Source organism: Synchiropus splendidus, chromosome 12 (genome assembly GCF_027744825.2).
Source record: "Synchiropus splendidus isolate RoL2022-P1 chromosome 12, RoL_Sspl_1.0, whole genome shotgun sequence".
In the NCBI taxonomy this organism is placed as follows: Eukaryota; Metazoa; Chordata; class Actinopteri; order Syngnathiformes; family Callionymidae; genus Synchiropus; species Synchiropus splendidus.
In genome coordinates this window covers 18,507,842-18,522,535 of record NC_071345.1, presented here as the reverse complement: position 1 = coordinate 18,522,535, position 14,694 = coordinate 18,507,842, and the positions used below count along the sequence as shown (strand labels likewise).

Here is a 14,694-nt window from a genome sequence, read left to right as displayed (position 1 = left end):
TCTGCTTTGGCCAGATGTGGCTGTTGACAGTGAAGATTGCTGAAGAGCATCTGTTATAGTCAGACGTATAAAACATTACAACAATTTTAAGCCATTACCAGCTACAATATGACCTTGCCGCATTATAATGGTGTAGTACATTTCTTTGCATAAATATGTGAGTTGAGGGTGAGGACATGTTTAAAAAAAATAATTATTTTTCCTCACCCTGAAAAGAGCTGCTCCACACACCGGCTGTGGATTTGACCTCTGAGCTTGATCTTTCTGAGGACATCCCTTTCATCTTTGCTATTGCCCTGGTGGAAGACATCAGTCAAAGCAAAATGCTGTGCAGATCCAGTTAGTGGATGAGCATTGTTGTCTGCTGGGATTTTGGGGTGTTTCAACCAAGGCATATTTACAACAAGCTTTCCCTCTGCAGCTTATTTTATGTTCTCTGGTGCAGGATCTGCCAGCCGTCCTTGAAATGGGAGGTAGCTTTCTGGCGATCTGTGGTTAGTGTGCAATGCTAATCTCCTTGCATAATCATATATTGCTACATTTGGAAAGTGTTTCCATGAAAGTAAAAGATCAACACAATCACGGGGACTCTCTACTCTCAGGTCACATTTAGCAGAGTACACCACTCCACATGGACTTGTCATGACAGCCCAGCCACCTAAGAGCAAATAAAGTATTGGTTTTAATCATATTATGACTTTGTTTTGGAGACAAATCCTTACTTGACTATGAAAAGCTGTAACTATTTACAATCAGTTGAATGATAAATTCCTTGCAATTGAACTTACCAGAGGGCCCCCACACCTCCACAAACACTTTATTATAGGTGACCCTGTTTGTCACGGAGTGAAATAACAAGATCCATCTTTGAGCCTTTCCCATCTAGACCGCGTTGCTTGCACAGTGCCCTTACGTCCTCGACCTGTCATGCGAATGTAATTGTGAGCTCAATAACTCATCATCTAAATCATTTTATTTTTATTTTAATATGTACATGAGGCATTCTAATCAACCTTCTAGTTCAAGTAGGTTATCATAACACTGGAAAATATTAATATAATGAGACAAATAAAATTACAGAGGTAAAGAAATATATATGATAATGTAATCTGTCAAAAGCATATTCAAAGGTCCGCTTTAAAGAAGTCTCTCTGAAGTGTTGTGGCCTGTTTCGTATGCAAGTGCCACGGTTGTTGGGCATGTGTAACGCTGAAGACGGCCAGAGGTCAACGTCGAGTGACTTAAGTGGGTAGGACGCTGGAGCTCAAGGTCCCGTTCTCCAGGCTGCAGCCAGGGGCTTCTCGATACTTGAGGTGCGCTCATCCGATGGTGTCATTTCCACAGTGCTTGACGTTCCTATTTCTGTGGTCATATAAATGTGATGTAGGGATTGGCACAATAACTGGCATTACAGTTTTGTTTTCGACAGAGTGCTGTCGGAAAAATGGAAAGGTCTCAAAACTGTCCTATCTGGCCTTTGCACCTACATGAACTACCACCATACGCAAGTAGGGGGCGGTGTTCTGTTATTTCAAGTCAAGTGTCCGCTAATTTTTAATTCACTCGTTCACAACCTATTAAAGCAAACGGTTATTCACATCCATTGAGAATATTCAATAGCAATAGAAGTAGACAATAATCGAACGTTGCTGAAGTCAGGAAAACATGAACACAGTCCATTCATTTGACGATTAGACAAGGCTGCGGACAGTTTGAAATGTATTCTAGTGTCCTCAACTAGTGTTGAAATGTTGGTGAGCTAGATCTCACTCTGAACTCAAAGACATGACAAGAAATGCCCCAAGATGACATTGTGTTGGGATTATGCAATCCTTTATTAGTCAACATTCTGAGATCTGAGAACCAACAGAAGCAGACCTTAGTGTGTGAGAGTGTGTTTCTGCCGAATTTTTGTAACGTCATATTTTCCAAATATTAATTTTTTAAATATAATTTAAAGCGTGTTTTACATCACATTTAACAATTTAAAAGAACTGGTCCTTTAATATTTACAGTTCGCGCTGTCTTTAAAGCGTGTATTACACCACGTTTAACAATTTAAAAGAACTAGTCCTTTAATATTTACAGTTTGCGCTGTCTTTATTCTTGACATTTAAGCCGACAGGCGGGCGCGCGGTGGACAACGAAGGCAGGAGTCCTAGTAAAACTGCGCAAATACATGATGATGCGTTCAAATACAGTAAGAAAACGCTAACACGGCGATGAATGGCTGTTCCAGCCGATCTCCTCTATAATCCTGACGCTCCTCAGTTTATCATATCTAGATTACCACACGTTTTGTAATCTAGAAGGTGTGGAAATATTTACACATTTCAAAGATCCATACTTCTTGGGACGGCGTGAGCTTCTCCAGACGTCATTTGTTCCTGACTGTATTTGAATGCAGCTTCGTCACAGAGAAGGCGGCAGCTTCCTGGATGGAACGCCAACACTTGAATACTGACTTGACACATTACAGCAGCCGGAGCATGTCGGTACACGGTTCTGGTTCTGCTGTAACACCGAAACCTGCTTCGGTAGGGTGTGGACTGTCATAGTTATTTGCATTTTAGTGAACGACACGGCAACCAGCTTCGTCGGCGGACGTTGTTTCTCCCAGCGGGCTGTGACTACACATGTGTCCGTGCTTCAGTGCGACATAGAAACGGCGAGCGGTCCAGGAGGAAGGAGGTAGGTCCCCTCTCTGTCCTCCACACCCCGAGACCTTTTGACTCAATCACCTTTTAGAGATGCCCTGGGCTGTTTGCGGTCGAGTGCTGTTCAGTGACTGCGTCAATTTTTTCATTATTGCCCTGGACCATTCCGAGTGCCTTAAATCAAGTTTCAGTGGAAAACAAAATGGTTTTGTGGGTAGCCATCCCACATATTTGTTTTGATTGTAGACTAGAATGGGACTCCAGTGATTTGGGATTGATGTTAAGCAGTAGTCGGTGATAAGGTGCAAATAGAAGTGATGCCCTCTGAATTCTACTGCACTCTTTTCTGGCTGACTGACTCCTGCACAGCCACAGCATATCTGGAGTCCAGTGTGTTCCACCAATGCTGCTTTGATTTCCCCATTCCTGAACAGGAAACTAAAGTGCTACTGCTAATCCCTGAGCTACCAACTCAACACCCCAAGGACCAGTAAACAAGCACACTGGGTGCTTTCAGTTTCAGCTAAATACTGGTGAAGTACGTTTGACAGAGGAGTTAAAGGCCAGTGTCTTATCGTTGGATTGACTCTGGCAGTGAACACCATTTTCCGTAAAGTTGAGGTCAACATGATACGTTCGCTGAGAAGTTTTGTGCATTAAAATAGCAGCAAATAAAGTGAGTGTCAAGCTGGAGCTTTCGGTCTTGCCCTCCTTCATGAGGTGGTAAGTTCCAGCATGTGATTTCCAGGGTGAGAAGGCTCAGCTGCAAATGCTGGAGAGACGCAAGAGGCTGTTTATTTAAAATGGATGATTTGCTGAAGTCTTCTACCGCCTGTCAAAGTTGCAACAGAATGCCAAATAGTGACTATTAAAGTAGGTACTTACTGGTGGATTCTGTGATGATGGTGTAGCGCTGACGAAGTCATGCGATCAAAGTTCCACTATGGTCCAAATTGTAACACAAAGTTTCGTTCATTTTTTTGACCTGTTAGCCCTATGCTTCGTGCAAAATAGTTGGTTTGTGACCCACGATGAAGCACGTCTCGACCACCATATTCTTAACACGACGAGTCATCGACACCTGAGATATGAACTGATGACGGACTTCTGCCACGGCTGTGACAGGATCAGATGTTTATCCCCCTAATAAAGGCACTTGAGTTATCAAACACCCACACTTATAGCATGACTGTTGCAACACAGTCAAGGATGTAATTCAAACAAATGAAAGGTAGACATTAAAGGAGCATGTGACAAAAGGACCTCTCACCACTGAAAGTGAAAATGGAAGGGAACACTACAATGAAGAATGAAAATGAAAACGTCAACCGGACATGACACCAGTGATTCAGTCAGAGGACAAAATGAAGCAGACCTCACTGAAGCTGGAGAGATTCTCATGTTTGGAGGAGATGGCAAGAGTGAGGAACATGATACCTTCAGTGCCAGAAGAGATGGAAAAAGATAATATCAGGCTCTTCAGATAATCACAGATGAAGTCAGACCCGATGAGTTGTGAATTGTTGACTGAGCAAGGAAGACAGACAAGCCACCTGTTCAGGGTCAGAAACTCCTTTTTCATTCTGGTCACTTTCCAAGACGAACTAATGTAATACAAGATGCCCGGAGTATCCTGCCTGTGTAGGGACATCATGTCACAGTCATCCACCGATCGATGGCCAGTTTATTGGCGCTGTATGGCATTTTATGACGACATCATGATCGGCCCATCACATGACAGATATGTTGATTTATTTATATAAAATGCTATTTATAATATATAATATTTCTTTATTTTACATTTCATATCACAATGTAGAAATCTCAAAACATGCTACTGACCCGCCTGCCCAAAAGACAGTGAGCCAACAAGCTAGGCTGGCAGTAATTTGGCTATATTTCTCCGTCAAGGAAAATGACAACCAAACTGCAACATGTGAAGGAGTGAGCCTCAGAGTTAAAACTTCAACACCATGAACTTGACAAGACACTTGAACTCAAATCACTGCACTGAATTTGAGCGCTACCAAGAGGCTAACTGAGATAAGCTAACTGGGTCGAACAGCTGGTGAAACCAGTGCTAATGGAGTTTATTCTTTTGGACAAGTTGTTGAAGACCGGAGCTTTCAACAACAAAAAGCGTACCTGGACCCCAGATACTCCCTGGACATGTAGTTGATGACAAGAGGAGCTGTCTGTCGGGTTGTTTATCAAGTTGTGGGTTTGATCAGATCAATGAAATGAGAATAAAAGTTGTTTATATGATGTTAAGCACTTTGTCTTTTGGATGGTTTATTTTGCAATGTTTTATATGTATAGTGTTGTTCATTATTATTGTTATTCAGTAGATTCATATACTTAGTTGAAGAAAAAGTGCATGAAAATTGAGAAAAATGACAATAAACAATCCAATCCAATCGAATCTAATATACGTGACCAGGTGAATTGAGAAATAGCTCATCAAACCTCCAAATTTTATCACAGAGTCCCTGACAAAATCACAGAATTGGCCGATTAAAATTGAATCTACTGTTTAACATGGAATGTTACAGAATTCAACATAAATAATGATAAACTCTTATTGTGTGGAAGAGGTGTGTGAACGGTCACAGATTGTTGCTGGTCAACTATACTAAAACCCACTACACACACATTTATAGTGTTCAAGTGTCATTCATTATGAGTATAATAGCAATAAAATATATTCTAAGATGAGGACAGGCTGATAAACACCACTCATAATTTAATTATACCTTAATATATTTTTAGATTTCATTTCAGTTACAGATATATAGCTATATATATATATATATATATATATATATGCTGCACGCACACGCACGCACGCACGCACGCACGCACGCACACACACACACACACACACACACACACACACACACACACACACACACACACACACACACACACACACACACACAAACAAACAATTCAAAACGCATTCATAGTCTCAGTAAATGACACCTGAACTTAGTAAAGCAAGCTTGTTTGATGTGTTGAGGAAATGAAACAAATGAACATACACATGGCAATTAATCGAGGCTGCCAAAGTGAACAGGCTCATTTTTTTTATTACCATGCAATGAATTGACTTATTGATTGCCATGCCAGGCCTAGTTGTTTATAGATTAGATTTTGATTTAAAACACAGTATTCACAACTGACATAAACACCAAGAGTTATAAAAACAGGATTCCCACACATCAAAACAGAAAAATAGCCAAAATAGAAAATGTGACCACATATTAGCAGTCAAGTACCACAGGACTTATAAATAAATAGAAGAATGTTAAAAGTTTTCTGGGAAAATAAACTTACTGAAAAAAGGGGAAGAATGATAGGTCTTTGTTGTTGTTATACAGTATGTAATAACTACTTCTAAATGTAACCTATGTCTCAGATGTCTGTAATATTAGGGCACATTTGCCTGGATGTTAAGACTCCATCAGGTGCAGGCTTGGGCCATAACGCGGCTGGACTTTGCTCACATATGGAAGAACAACAAACATAATCAGGATTGAACCACACGTCCGCTTGGTTTTGTGTGATGTCAAACACAGAACAAAAACAATCACCAGTTATGCACTAGCTCATAAATGTCTCAAGCAAGTCAATGGCTGCATTTATACCCAGTTAAATGTCATGTCTCTGACACAGTTACCAGAAAGAACTGATGTGTTCAAGGAAGCAGGATGTAAAAAACAATGTGTCACTTTCTATTTACTTTTGGTATATTGCCAATTTACTAACAGTGTTTTGTCATGTTGCACATTGGAATTGATTATAAGTGTTGAGTATTGTTCTCGGTGCACATTTATTTAGAAGTTCAACTGACAACACAAGTCTGTAGAAACTATGATCAACTCCAAGTTGTGTTTCTCCTTCACTACTTCAGCATGATGGACGCCGCAGCTCCACTCTGGTCCTCACGGAGGGGGTAGGAAGCCATGGTTCCTCCTCCACACCCTGCCTGCCAGCAAGACATGGCAAGCACCAGACCCAAGAGCAGCCAGGACAACCACCATTCAACACCGTACGCTGCTGACAATGGAGCCGACCCGGAGCTGAGCTCTGACATCTTCTGCAAACTCTGCCTCAACGAACAGCCCTGTTCTGCTTCACTCAAGCTCCAGACATGTGACTGTATTTTCTGTTCAGAGGTAGGTAAATCAAGCTTTTTGGTTAGACTTAAGTGTCACACTCAGGCCCTGGTGTCAGTGTTGCTAACACACTTAACACGACTAGAGAATAACTTAAGTGCCGATGGTTTTTGCACTGATTTTTCTTTTAGCTTTTTAGCTGGAACCCCATTTTCACGGGTAGGAGGCTCTTTGCTTGACTTAACCAGGGTGACAGAAAACAGCGTTACTGCATTAGTCCTACTTTGATGGGGCTTTAAAAAAATCGAAGTACCTGACAGCTTAAGGAAAACTGAAGATGATCTAATACCATTTATGGTAGAGATATTGTGTGTACGAGCCGTATGAAATAACGGCAACATCAAAGGACAGCATGACCTGTGTTGTCGACTAGTATTCGCTCCCTCATCACATTCATTCGTTTTAGCAAAGTGAAAAAGACAAAAATGTGATGATGACTTTGCCCCTGGATTGTTTATTTTAATTCAGTAGAAAGAAAACATGACAGGTATTCACTGCAATGCAAGCACTAACTTTCACAACCTTTGTTTCCTTAATCCGACTAGCCCGTGTGTGTTAACATTGTTAAACACAATTCAAGATTCTGGAAAAAAAATGCGGAGGATTAGTCAGCCACATTATTGTGGCCATTTACTGAAGAAAGTGTTTGGATGTTAAATGGTGCCTGAGAGCCAAAGTAATATTGGTCAGAGGAGTTTTGGACTTTTCCAGTCTTGGAAATGAGGCTGGTCTTCCAACAGAAGTAGCTTGGCTGTTGTTGTGTTCTTGAGCTCGCAGCAGCTCACCTGCAGCTAAAGCCAGCTTGATGTTTTGAAGTGCTGTTCTCTCTTCACAGTGTCTGCGGCAGTATGTCCAGCTGGCTATCAGGGAGGGTGGGGGGGCACCCATCACCTGCCCTGATATGGCCTGCCAAAGGTCTGGAGCGCTACTGGACTCTGAGGTATGCCCTACATAAATCTGGGATATGTAGGTCAGAAAATGGGGAGGTGAATGCTGACATACACAAAGTACGTAAATGCAGATATAAATCTGAATACATATATATATTTTGGTACATTGAGCTTAGCAGTATTTAAATCTCCTGGATCTCACCTTTCTGGTCTTTTCTTCAGCGTAATATGTTCAGGTAAGAAAGATTGGTTTCATAAAAGATTGTGTAGCTTTTCTCACCAGCACAATGCTCAGGTGATACAGCAAAATCTTTGGAACGGGGGTCTTCATCTAGGAATTACTTTTTCACTGTACAATGAAAAAGTATTTTATCATTTCACCTGCTGAAATGACACCTCAAATCATGGTCATGAGCACATTAGCTTAAAGCTTAAAGCTTATCTCATACTTCACTATCGAGCAATGGTATTTCAGACAAGGTGGTGGGCAGCAGATTGTTCTTTCTACCTGATCCCCATTAAAACGGTGAGGGGGCAAACAGTAACTTTTCAAACAAGACCCAGAGGGGAAACTAAAGAGCAAGGTCCGTAGAACTAGGTGTTCAGTGTGTCACTCCTGCGTGTAATTTGAAAGAGATAAGAAAAATGGGCTCTGCAGGTGTAAGGTAAGTGAGGGGGATTCGATAGCATTGTTCTATTGTATCAGACTGTGTTAAGCTTAGTTGCATGTCATTTTGTAATCCCGTCAACATAACTGTTCTTTGTGTCTCCAGATCACAATCTTGGTGTCAGTGGATCAAGCGGAGCTGTATCAGCGCTTGAAGTTTGAGAGAGGTGCGGGATGTTCTTGTTCAAAAAATGAATTATTCCGAGAGGCCTGATGGATGCTGCTGGTGGCTTAGCTTGCTTAAAACGCCTTTTTAAAGGGGAAAAGCTACCATTGGCTGCTAGTCTGTCAAACTGTATAACAGAAACAAGATTATGCTTTGACGCTGTAGAACATTTGTACATACTTGAAAAAGTAAAAAGTCTGTAATTTGCACTTTTACTCTACAAAATATAACATTACAATGGAAGTGGAAATATCTGATTTGAGAAATGTTTGACTCTTTTCTTAATGATTTGATGTACTGTGCCGATCAGTTGTTCAGATCTGTGATATTTTGCCAGTGATTTGGTGGTGTGAATATTATGTTCTGGTAGAAAGGTCCCCGTAATGAGAATTTGCTGTCTGCAGAGGTGAAACTGGACCCCAGCAGAGCCTGGTGCCCGGTGCTTGAATGTCAGGCCGTGTGTCCTGTGCAGCTGAGCCGTGAGGGCGGACCTTCGGCCGTGCCCTGTCCCACCTGCCACACTGTCTTCTGCTCTGGGTGCAGGGGACCCTGGAGAGACGACCATACCTGCCCTGAGCGGCAGCCCATGGTTACCACGTCACTCTCTGGTGAAAGCAGGTCAGTCATTGGACTTGTAGGTCAGCCATGTGCTCCTGGCAGCTGGCAAGTCTGAGCTGCTCTCTTAAAAGGATCATCATGAGCGTGCTGGCTCCACTGCAGAGGCCACAAAGAAACACTTGTTGCTCCTCCACTTGTTGCAGGGAGGTATGAAACCACACCCTTAGAAAAATGGGTTTTCACTCTTGCTTGTGCACACCTTCATTTAGCGGCTGTGCAGTTCCACATAGTTGCACAGTGGAAAGTTGCTAGTTCAATTATTTATAGTGCAAATGAGGGGGAGTTTGTTGTTGCCAAGGTTTTGTTATTATTCAACACAGATGTGGCCTTTTCCTGACCTGTGCACTGATCTTATGTATGGAATTGTCACAGCCTTGTTCTTGTTCTGTTTGGTGGCTGACCCAAAGCAGAGAGTGCAGACTCTGATGGACATGTAGGAACAGCAAATCCTGATCCTGAAAGGGCTGCACCAATTGCTGCTGCCTTCCCCATCAAGACACCTCCTGACCTTTCTTTGGCCTGGTCCTGGGTCTACCTTTAGCTGGACATGCCTTGTTAAACATCTGAGGGAGGGTGACCTACTGACTGTCTCCGTGTGCATGCAGCAGCTTTACTGAGAGGCTGTGGCAGGTGGCTTAGCTATTCTGCAGCTCAAAGGAAGGCACAAAAGCCTGTCCGAGGAATTCCAGCTGCTTCTGCATTTGAGCTTATTTGTTCAGGCTTTACTGTGCCTGAGCTCTTAACTGAAATATATCCAACTATTTAGCACGTCTTTGTCACGCAATTGGAATTCTGTTGCTGAAGGTTCACTGCCCCATCCATTCAAAACTTTGGTTGGGTCTAAAGGCCAAATTTGATGGGTTCACATCATGAGATGCCTTGAACGTGCGAAAATCTGTTTGGTCTTGGTCTCTTTTTGCTCTGGTCTCGACATGGTCTTCACTACATCACTACTCCAATCCCTTCCCATCAATGCTATGACTCATTTTCCACCTAGAAACTCAGTAACTGAGATAAATATTTGAGTTGCATCTCAGATATATTCCTTGTCATGGCTCTCCCTTGCTTGCATATACATATAACATGTTGTCTGTTTATATCAACAAATACACATGATGAAGACACTTTATATTGTTAAAAGGTGAATCAGCAGATGGTGTTAAAAATTAAAACTTAAAATTTGAAAATATTTGCGTCTGCTTCATGTCAAAACCATTTGGAGCTATAATTTGACAGCACTTGTGCCTGAAACAGCCATTCATTGCATCATTGTGCCCTATTTATTGCAGCATTGTGCCTTTGCTATTACCAAATGAAGTCCTCTCAAGGTGTGAAGGACTTTGGTACGTCTTATCATCAGCTGCAACAGCTCTGATGAAAATGTGATGTGGCTTTGCAATTGAAAAGTAAACAGTGAACCAAGGAGGAGTCGTCTCAGTATCACTAGAGAGAGACACACAGTGACAAACCAGAATTACACTGCTCTGGTTTTGCCTACTGGACCTTTGTACCATGATCTAGTTTGTCCTTTCTCTCTCATCTACTTATGTAAACACCATTTCAAAACCAATCTGAGCTCCTGGATCTAACCAGCCAGGTTTAATCACGGCCGATGGCCTTCATCCAGGTCACGCTTCATCCTTTCGAACCTGCTGCTTCACCGCAGTGCTCACGCTCTCTCTTCCGCTGGGCCCGTGCCCACTCCTCCACCTCTTTTTGGCACAGAGACAATGGAATTCTGATAGAAGTCAGCACCTCCCCAATGACAGTCAGTCTGGCAGCGCCACTGTATGGGTGGGTGTACAAGGGGGCACTGCTGAGAAATGCTCCTTTATTAATCCTGGACCGATGTTTTATTCAGCAGTGGGTCGACCCAGAGAGGGAAACTGCACCAGCCGCTCTGTTGTTTTCAATGATGTCTATGAATGTGGTACAAGACAGTTCTGTGAGCTGCAGGGACATACAGAGGTGGAAAGAGTTTGAATATTTACTGTTGAGGAAAAGTATTATAGATCAACAATAACTCGAGCGCAAGTTACTTCTAATAAAATCCTCTTTTTTCAAAGTTTTAAGTGGAAAGCATCTGGTTCGAAATAAAGTAGTTAGTTCAGGCTTAGAGTACTATGTGTGTAAACAAAATGAGAGCCATCTCATTTTTGTAAATTAGTCACCATTGCTTTCAAGATCAATGGATGGGTGGATGGATGTGCTATCGATCTCTCATATTCAACTTTCTTGTTATTTTACTCTGCGGCCTGACGTCTAGTCAACATACTGACGTGAGGAATTTATAAATACTTGTGAGTACACATTATAGTTCAGCCAAGGTCAAAGTCATGACATCCCTTGATCGAATTTCGCCCACAGCCTCCATCTAAAAATATATTTTTTGTGCCTTCAGGTCTGAAGGCAGACATCCAGGGGTGCATCAACCATTTAGATTTAGATGCTCTCATTGTCGAATTAAAATCTCTGTGTCCATTTTCTGTCTGTTCATGGTACATTGTGGTCTGTCACATTCAATAGCAACATAAATCAGGATGTTTTTATGAAGAAACACCGTTTGAAGGCGTCACCCAGTGAACCTTGTGACTCAGACCATGTTGAAACTGTAAGCTACTGCTAGGTCACTCCTCAAGCTTCTCTTGTTTTGATGCAGACCTCTGAAATAGGACGGTTCACCTTCTAGTCACCATTTGAATAGTAAGTGGTGTTATCAGCCATTTGCAATAGCTTGAGAACAGACTGTTGACCTGAAATATTGACGCAGAAGTGAAAATCTTTGAGCTACATTAGAACTCTGAACGTTTGATTTAGAAGATATAAAGTATGTCGGACGCCTTACAGAAGGGGCAATTCGAATTAAGAAAAAAAATGAGGTAGGTTACGGGAAAGTAAAAAAACATTTTCTGGCTTATACACTAGATACTTTGGCATTTTTGTGACTAACATCCAAAATGTGAAAAAAGTTAACTGCGTTTGGGGTCAGCTGCTGAGTTCAGTTCTGAGGCTGAAACCATAGCAAAAGAGTTGTAAAGTTGAAATCTATCAGGCATTTTTTTCCTCCTTTGTTGGTGATGAAATCTGTGCAGAAGATTTCCTACCCAGCCGGAAGTCGCCTACCTTGGTTATTGCCGGACAAGTACTTGTTCTGAAAATCCTATGAAACCTCATGAAGCTTTTTCAATTAAAAAAAAGGTCAGTTTTTAAAGTTGCGTGATTTGTTAATACATTTCATTTTGACGATCACTTATCTCTGACAGGTCAGAGGTCACACAAGGTGTGGTTAAATAGTTGCGGTGAAATTTACTCCTGAAAGTAAAGGTGCAATCTTATCTTCTGCCGCCTTCACATCCTGGTGTGAGACCATGTCGATAATATGTTATCTTGTTTTTCAAATGTCGATGGAGGAGGTGAAGGAGCGAGCAAAGCAGTTTATCTTGACTGACATGTCACACACGAAGATGCAGTGCAAAGTGAAAATGCTGTCCTGTCCTTTCCTAGACACAGTCTGAGTTGGTATAAAAATCACAGGGGTTGTAGTATGTACCCTCTTGTGGAGAGCTGTGTTTCGCACGCCTTTCATTCTGGAGCTAAATAAAGAAGTCATACCCCACCTCTGCACTTGACCTCATTCTTGGAGCTCTCATGTCGCTTTTGTCTCTCTGTGACAACCTCAGGGAGGAAGCGGATAGTAACACCGACCTCACCATCAAACAATGTCCCATGTGTGGCATCTACATCGAGAGGAACCAGGGCTGCGCGCAGATGCTCTGTAAGAGCTGCAAACACACTTTCTGCTGGTATTGTCTACAGAATCTGGACGTGAGTGTTCCATCTTTCACATATGATTTTTGACTGAGAAACTGAGGAGGACGTGTTGGTTTTGTGACTGCAGGGTGATATTTTCCTGAGGCACTATGACAAAGGGCCGTGCCGGAACATGCTGGGCCACTCCAGGGCCTCGGTGATGTGGAACAGGACACAGGTGAGGTCACACACTTGCTGTTGTGGTGAGGTGAGGTGAGGTGAGGTGAGGTGAGGTGATGTGATGTTGGTCCTGCTCTGAGAGAAAACACACCAACTGGCCACTGGCCAGTTCATCTGTGTTGTTTTTGGGCGTTCCTACTGCATAAATAGGGTCATTGTAATGGCTGTTATAGTGGAAGTGTGTGTTTCAGATGGAGTTTGATTTTTCTAGATACTTGCTCTACTTGATGGTCAATTTCAAGGAGTCATTTGAAAGTGGTGACTGGGTTGTCAACAATAGGTTAGCATTGCACCTGTGTAGATCTCTGCTTCATTAATAAACTAAAGTGGACAGTAAGAAAGCATGAAATACAAACAACATACGCACAACTGCTTGGTGCAACAAACTCTTACGTGTTATGTGGTCCTCCTCAGGTGGTGGGTATCTTGGTGGGAGTGAGCGTGGTCCTGCTGGTGACCTCTCCGCTCATCCTGCTGGCCTCGCCCTGCATCCTCTGCTGCTTTTGTAAGCCCTGCAGGGCCAAGAAGAGCAAGAAGAAGAAGAAGGATGTGAGCCAGGCTAAGTCTTCCACATCATAGCAACCTGCAGTAACTTGCAGAGACTCTCCCAGGTTCAACTGACCGTTACCTAGGAGTTGTTGGTGTCTCCACTCTGATGACCCCATCAGTCCCCGTCTTCATCCTTTATGATCAGCAATCGCACATATTACCATGAAAAACGAGCATGTTCCCAAATAAGAGAAGACGTTGCACAAGAGGAACTTTGGTTCTATATGACTCAGTTGAGCCACCTGTTATGTTCAACTGTAAACTCGGACTCCAACTCCTTTGTGCCAGGTGCCATGAAGCCAAGTCGGAGGCGGTGGATGCATAAGTGCCTCACTCTACTGTGCCTGGTGCTCGCTTCTCTTTTCAATGCCTTCCATTCTGCTGTGTTCTGAGATTACTGAGAGGGTTCCGATGACTGATGATTGTGAGTGGTTGCTTTATTGCAGGAGAAGTGGAATCACGTGTGCACCTTGCATCCTGTACCAAATGGTGCAGAGTTCTTCTGCGAAGACCAAAGGATGTTGACCTTTGTGTGTTTATTTGTATTTATGGGTTATGTGTGTGGTTCCCTGGGCTTTATTTTTCTGTTCTTATGTTGAACGTTCTGCACCAGAGATTTTCTATCAGTGCCATGGTAATTAAAATAGTATCAAACATGAGAGTTGTTGCTGTTGCTCTTGTTTTCTTGCAGCTTTACAAAGTGTACGAAAATGAAAGCCTTTTTTTTTAATATGCGGTGACCCAAGCCGACCATGTTCCTTACAGCATAAACATTCCATTGAAATAGGCTGTTTCATGTGATCAGGACCAGATTCAAGTCAAGGCCACTGATGTTGAATGTTATGTATGTAGCCCTCAGTCTTAAAATGAAATTATTTAATGATCATTACATTACAGACAGGTGAAGACAAAATACTTGCACATATTTCCCCTCATTTACTTTAAATTTACGGTTAAATTGTGCGTGGTTTGTTGATAA

The 14,694-nt window shown here is 42.3% G+C and overlaps 1 protein-coding gene across 1 annotated transcript; it reads left to right on the top strand.

Moving 5' to 3' along the window:
- Nucleotides 1-2,142: 2,142 nt before the first annotated feature.
- rnf144b (ring finger protein 144B) lies at nucleotides 2,143-14,374 on the top strand. Its single transcript, XM_053881473.1, has 8 exons — nucleotides 2,143-2,691; nucleotides 6,571-6,835; nucleotides 7,671-7,775; nucleotides 8,499-8,559; nucleotides 8,963-9,176; nucleotides 12,857-13,001; nucleotides 13,075-13,164; nucleotides 13,581-14,374. Exons 2-8 carry the CDS (start codon nucleotides 6,623-6,625, stop codon nucleotides 13,743-13,745), a joined length of 993 nt encoding a protein of 330 aa, XP_053737448.1. The 5' UTR covers nucleotides 2,143-2,691; nucleotides 6,571-6,622; the 3' UTR covers nucleotides 13,746-14,374.
- Nucleotides 14,375-14,694: the final 320 nt, after the last annotated feature.

What these genes read in the sequence shown, in the direction of transcription:
- rnf144b (XM_053881473.1), top strand. Translation starts at nt 6,623, where the DNA reads ATGGTTCCTCCTCCACACCCTGCCTGCCAGCAAGACATGGCAAGCACC. An exon ending in ACTGTATTTTCTGTTCAGAG is followed by an intron (nt 6,836 to 7,670) that starts GTAGGTAAATCA and finishes CTCTCTTCACAG; the next exon opens with TGTCTGCGGCAGTATGTCCA. An exon ending in GCGCTTGAAGTTTGAGAGAG is followed by an intron (nt 8,560 to 8,962) that starts GTGCGGGATGTT and finishes TGCTGTCTGCAG; the next exon opens with AGGTGAAACTGGACCCCAGC.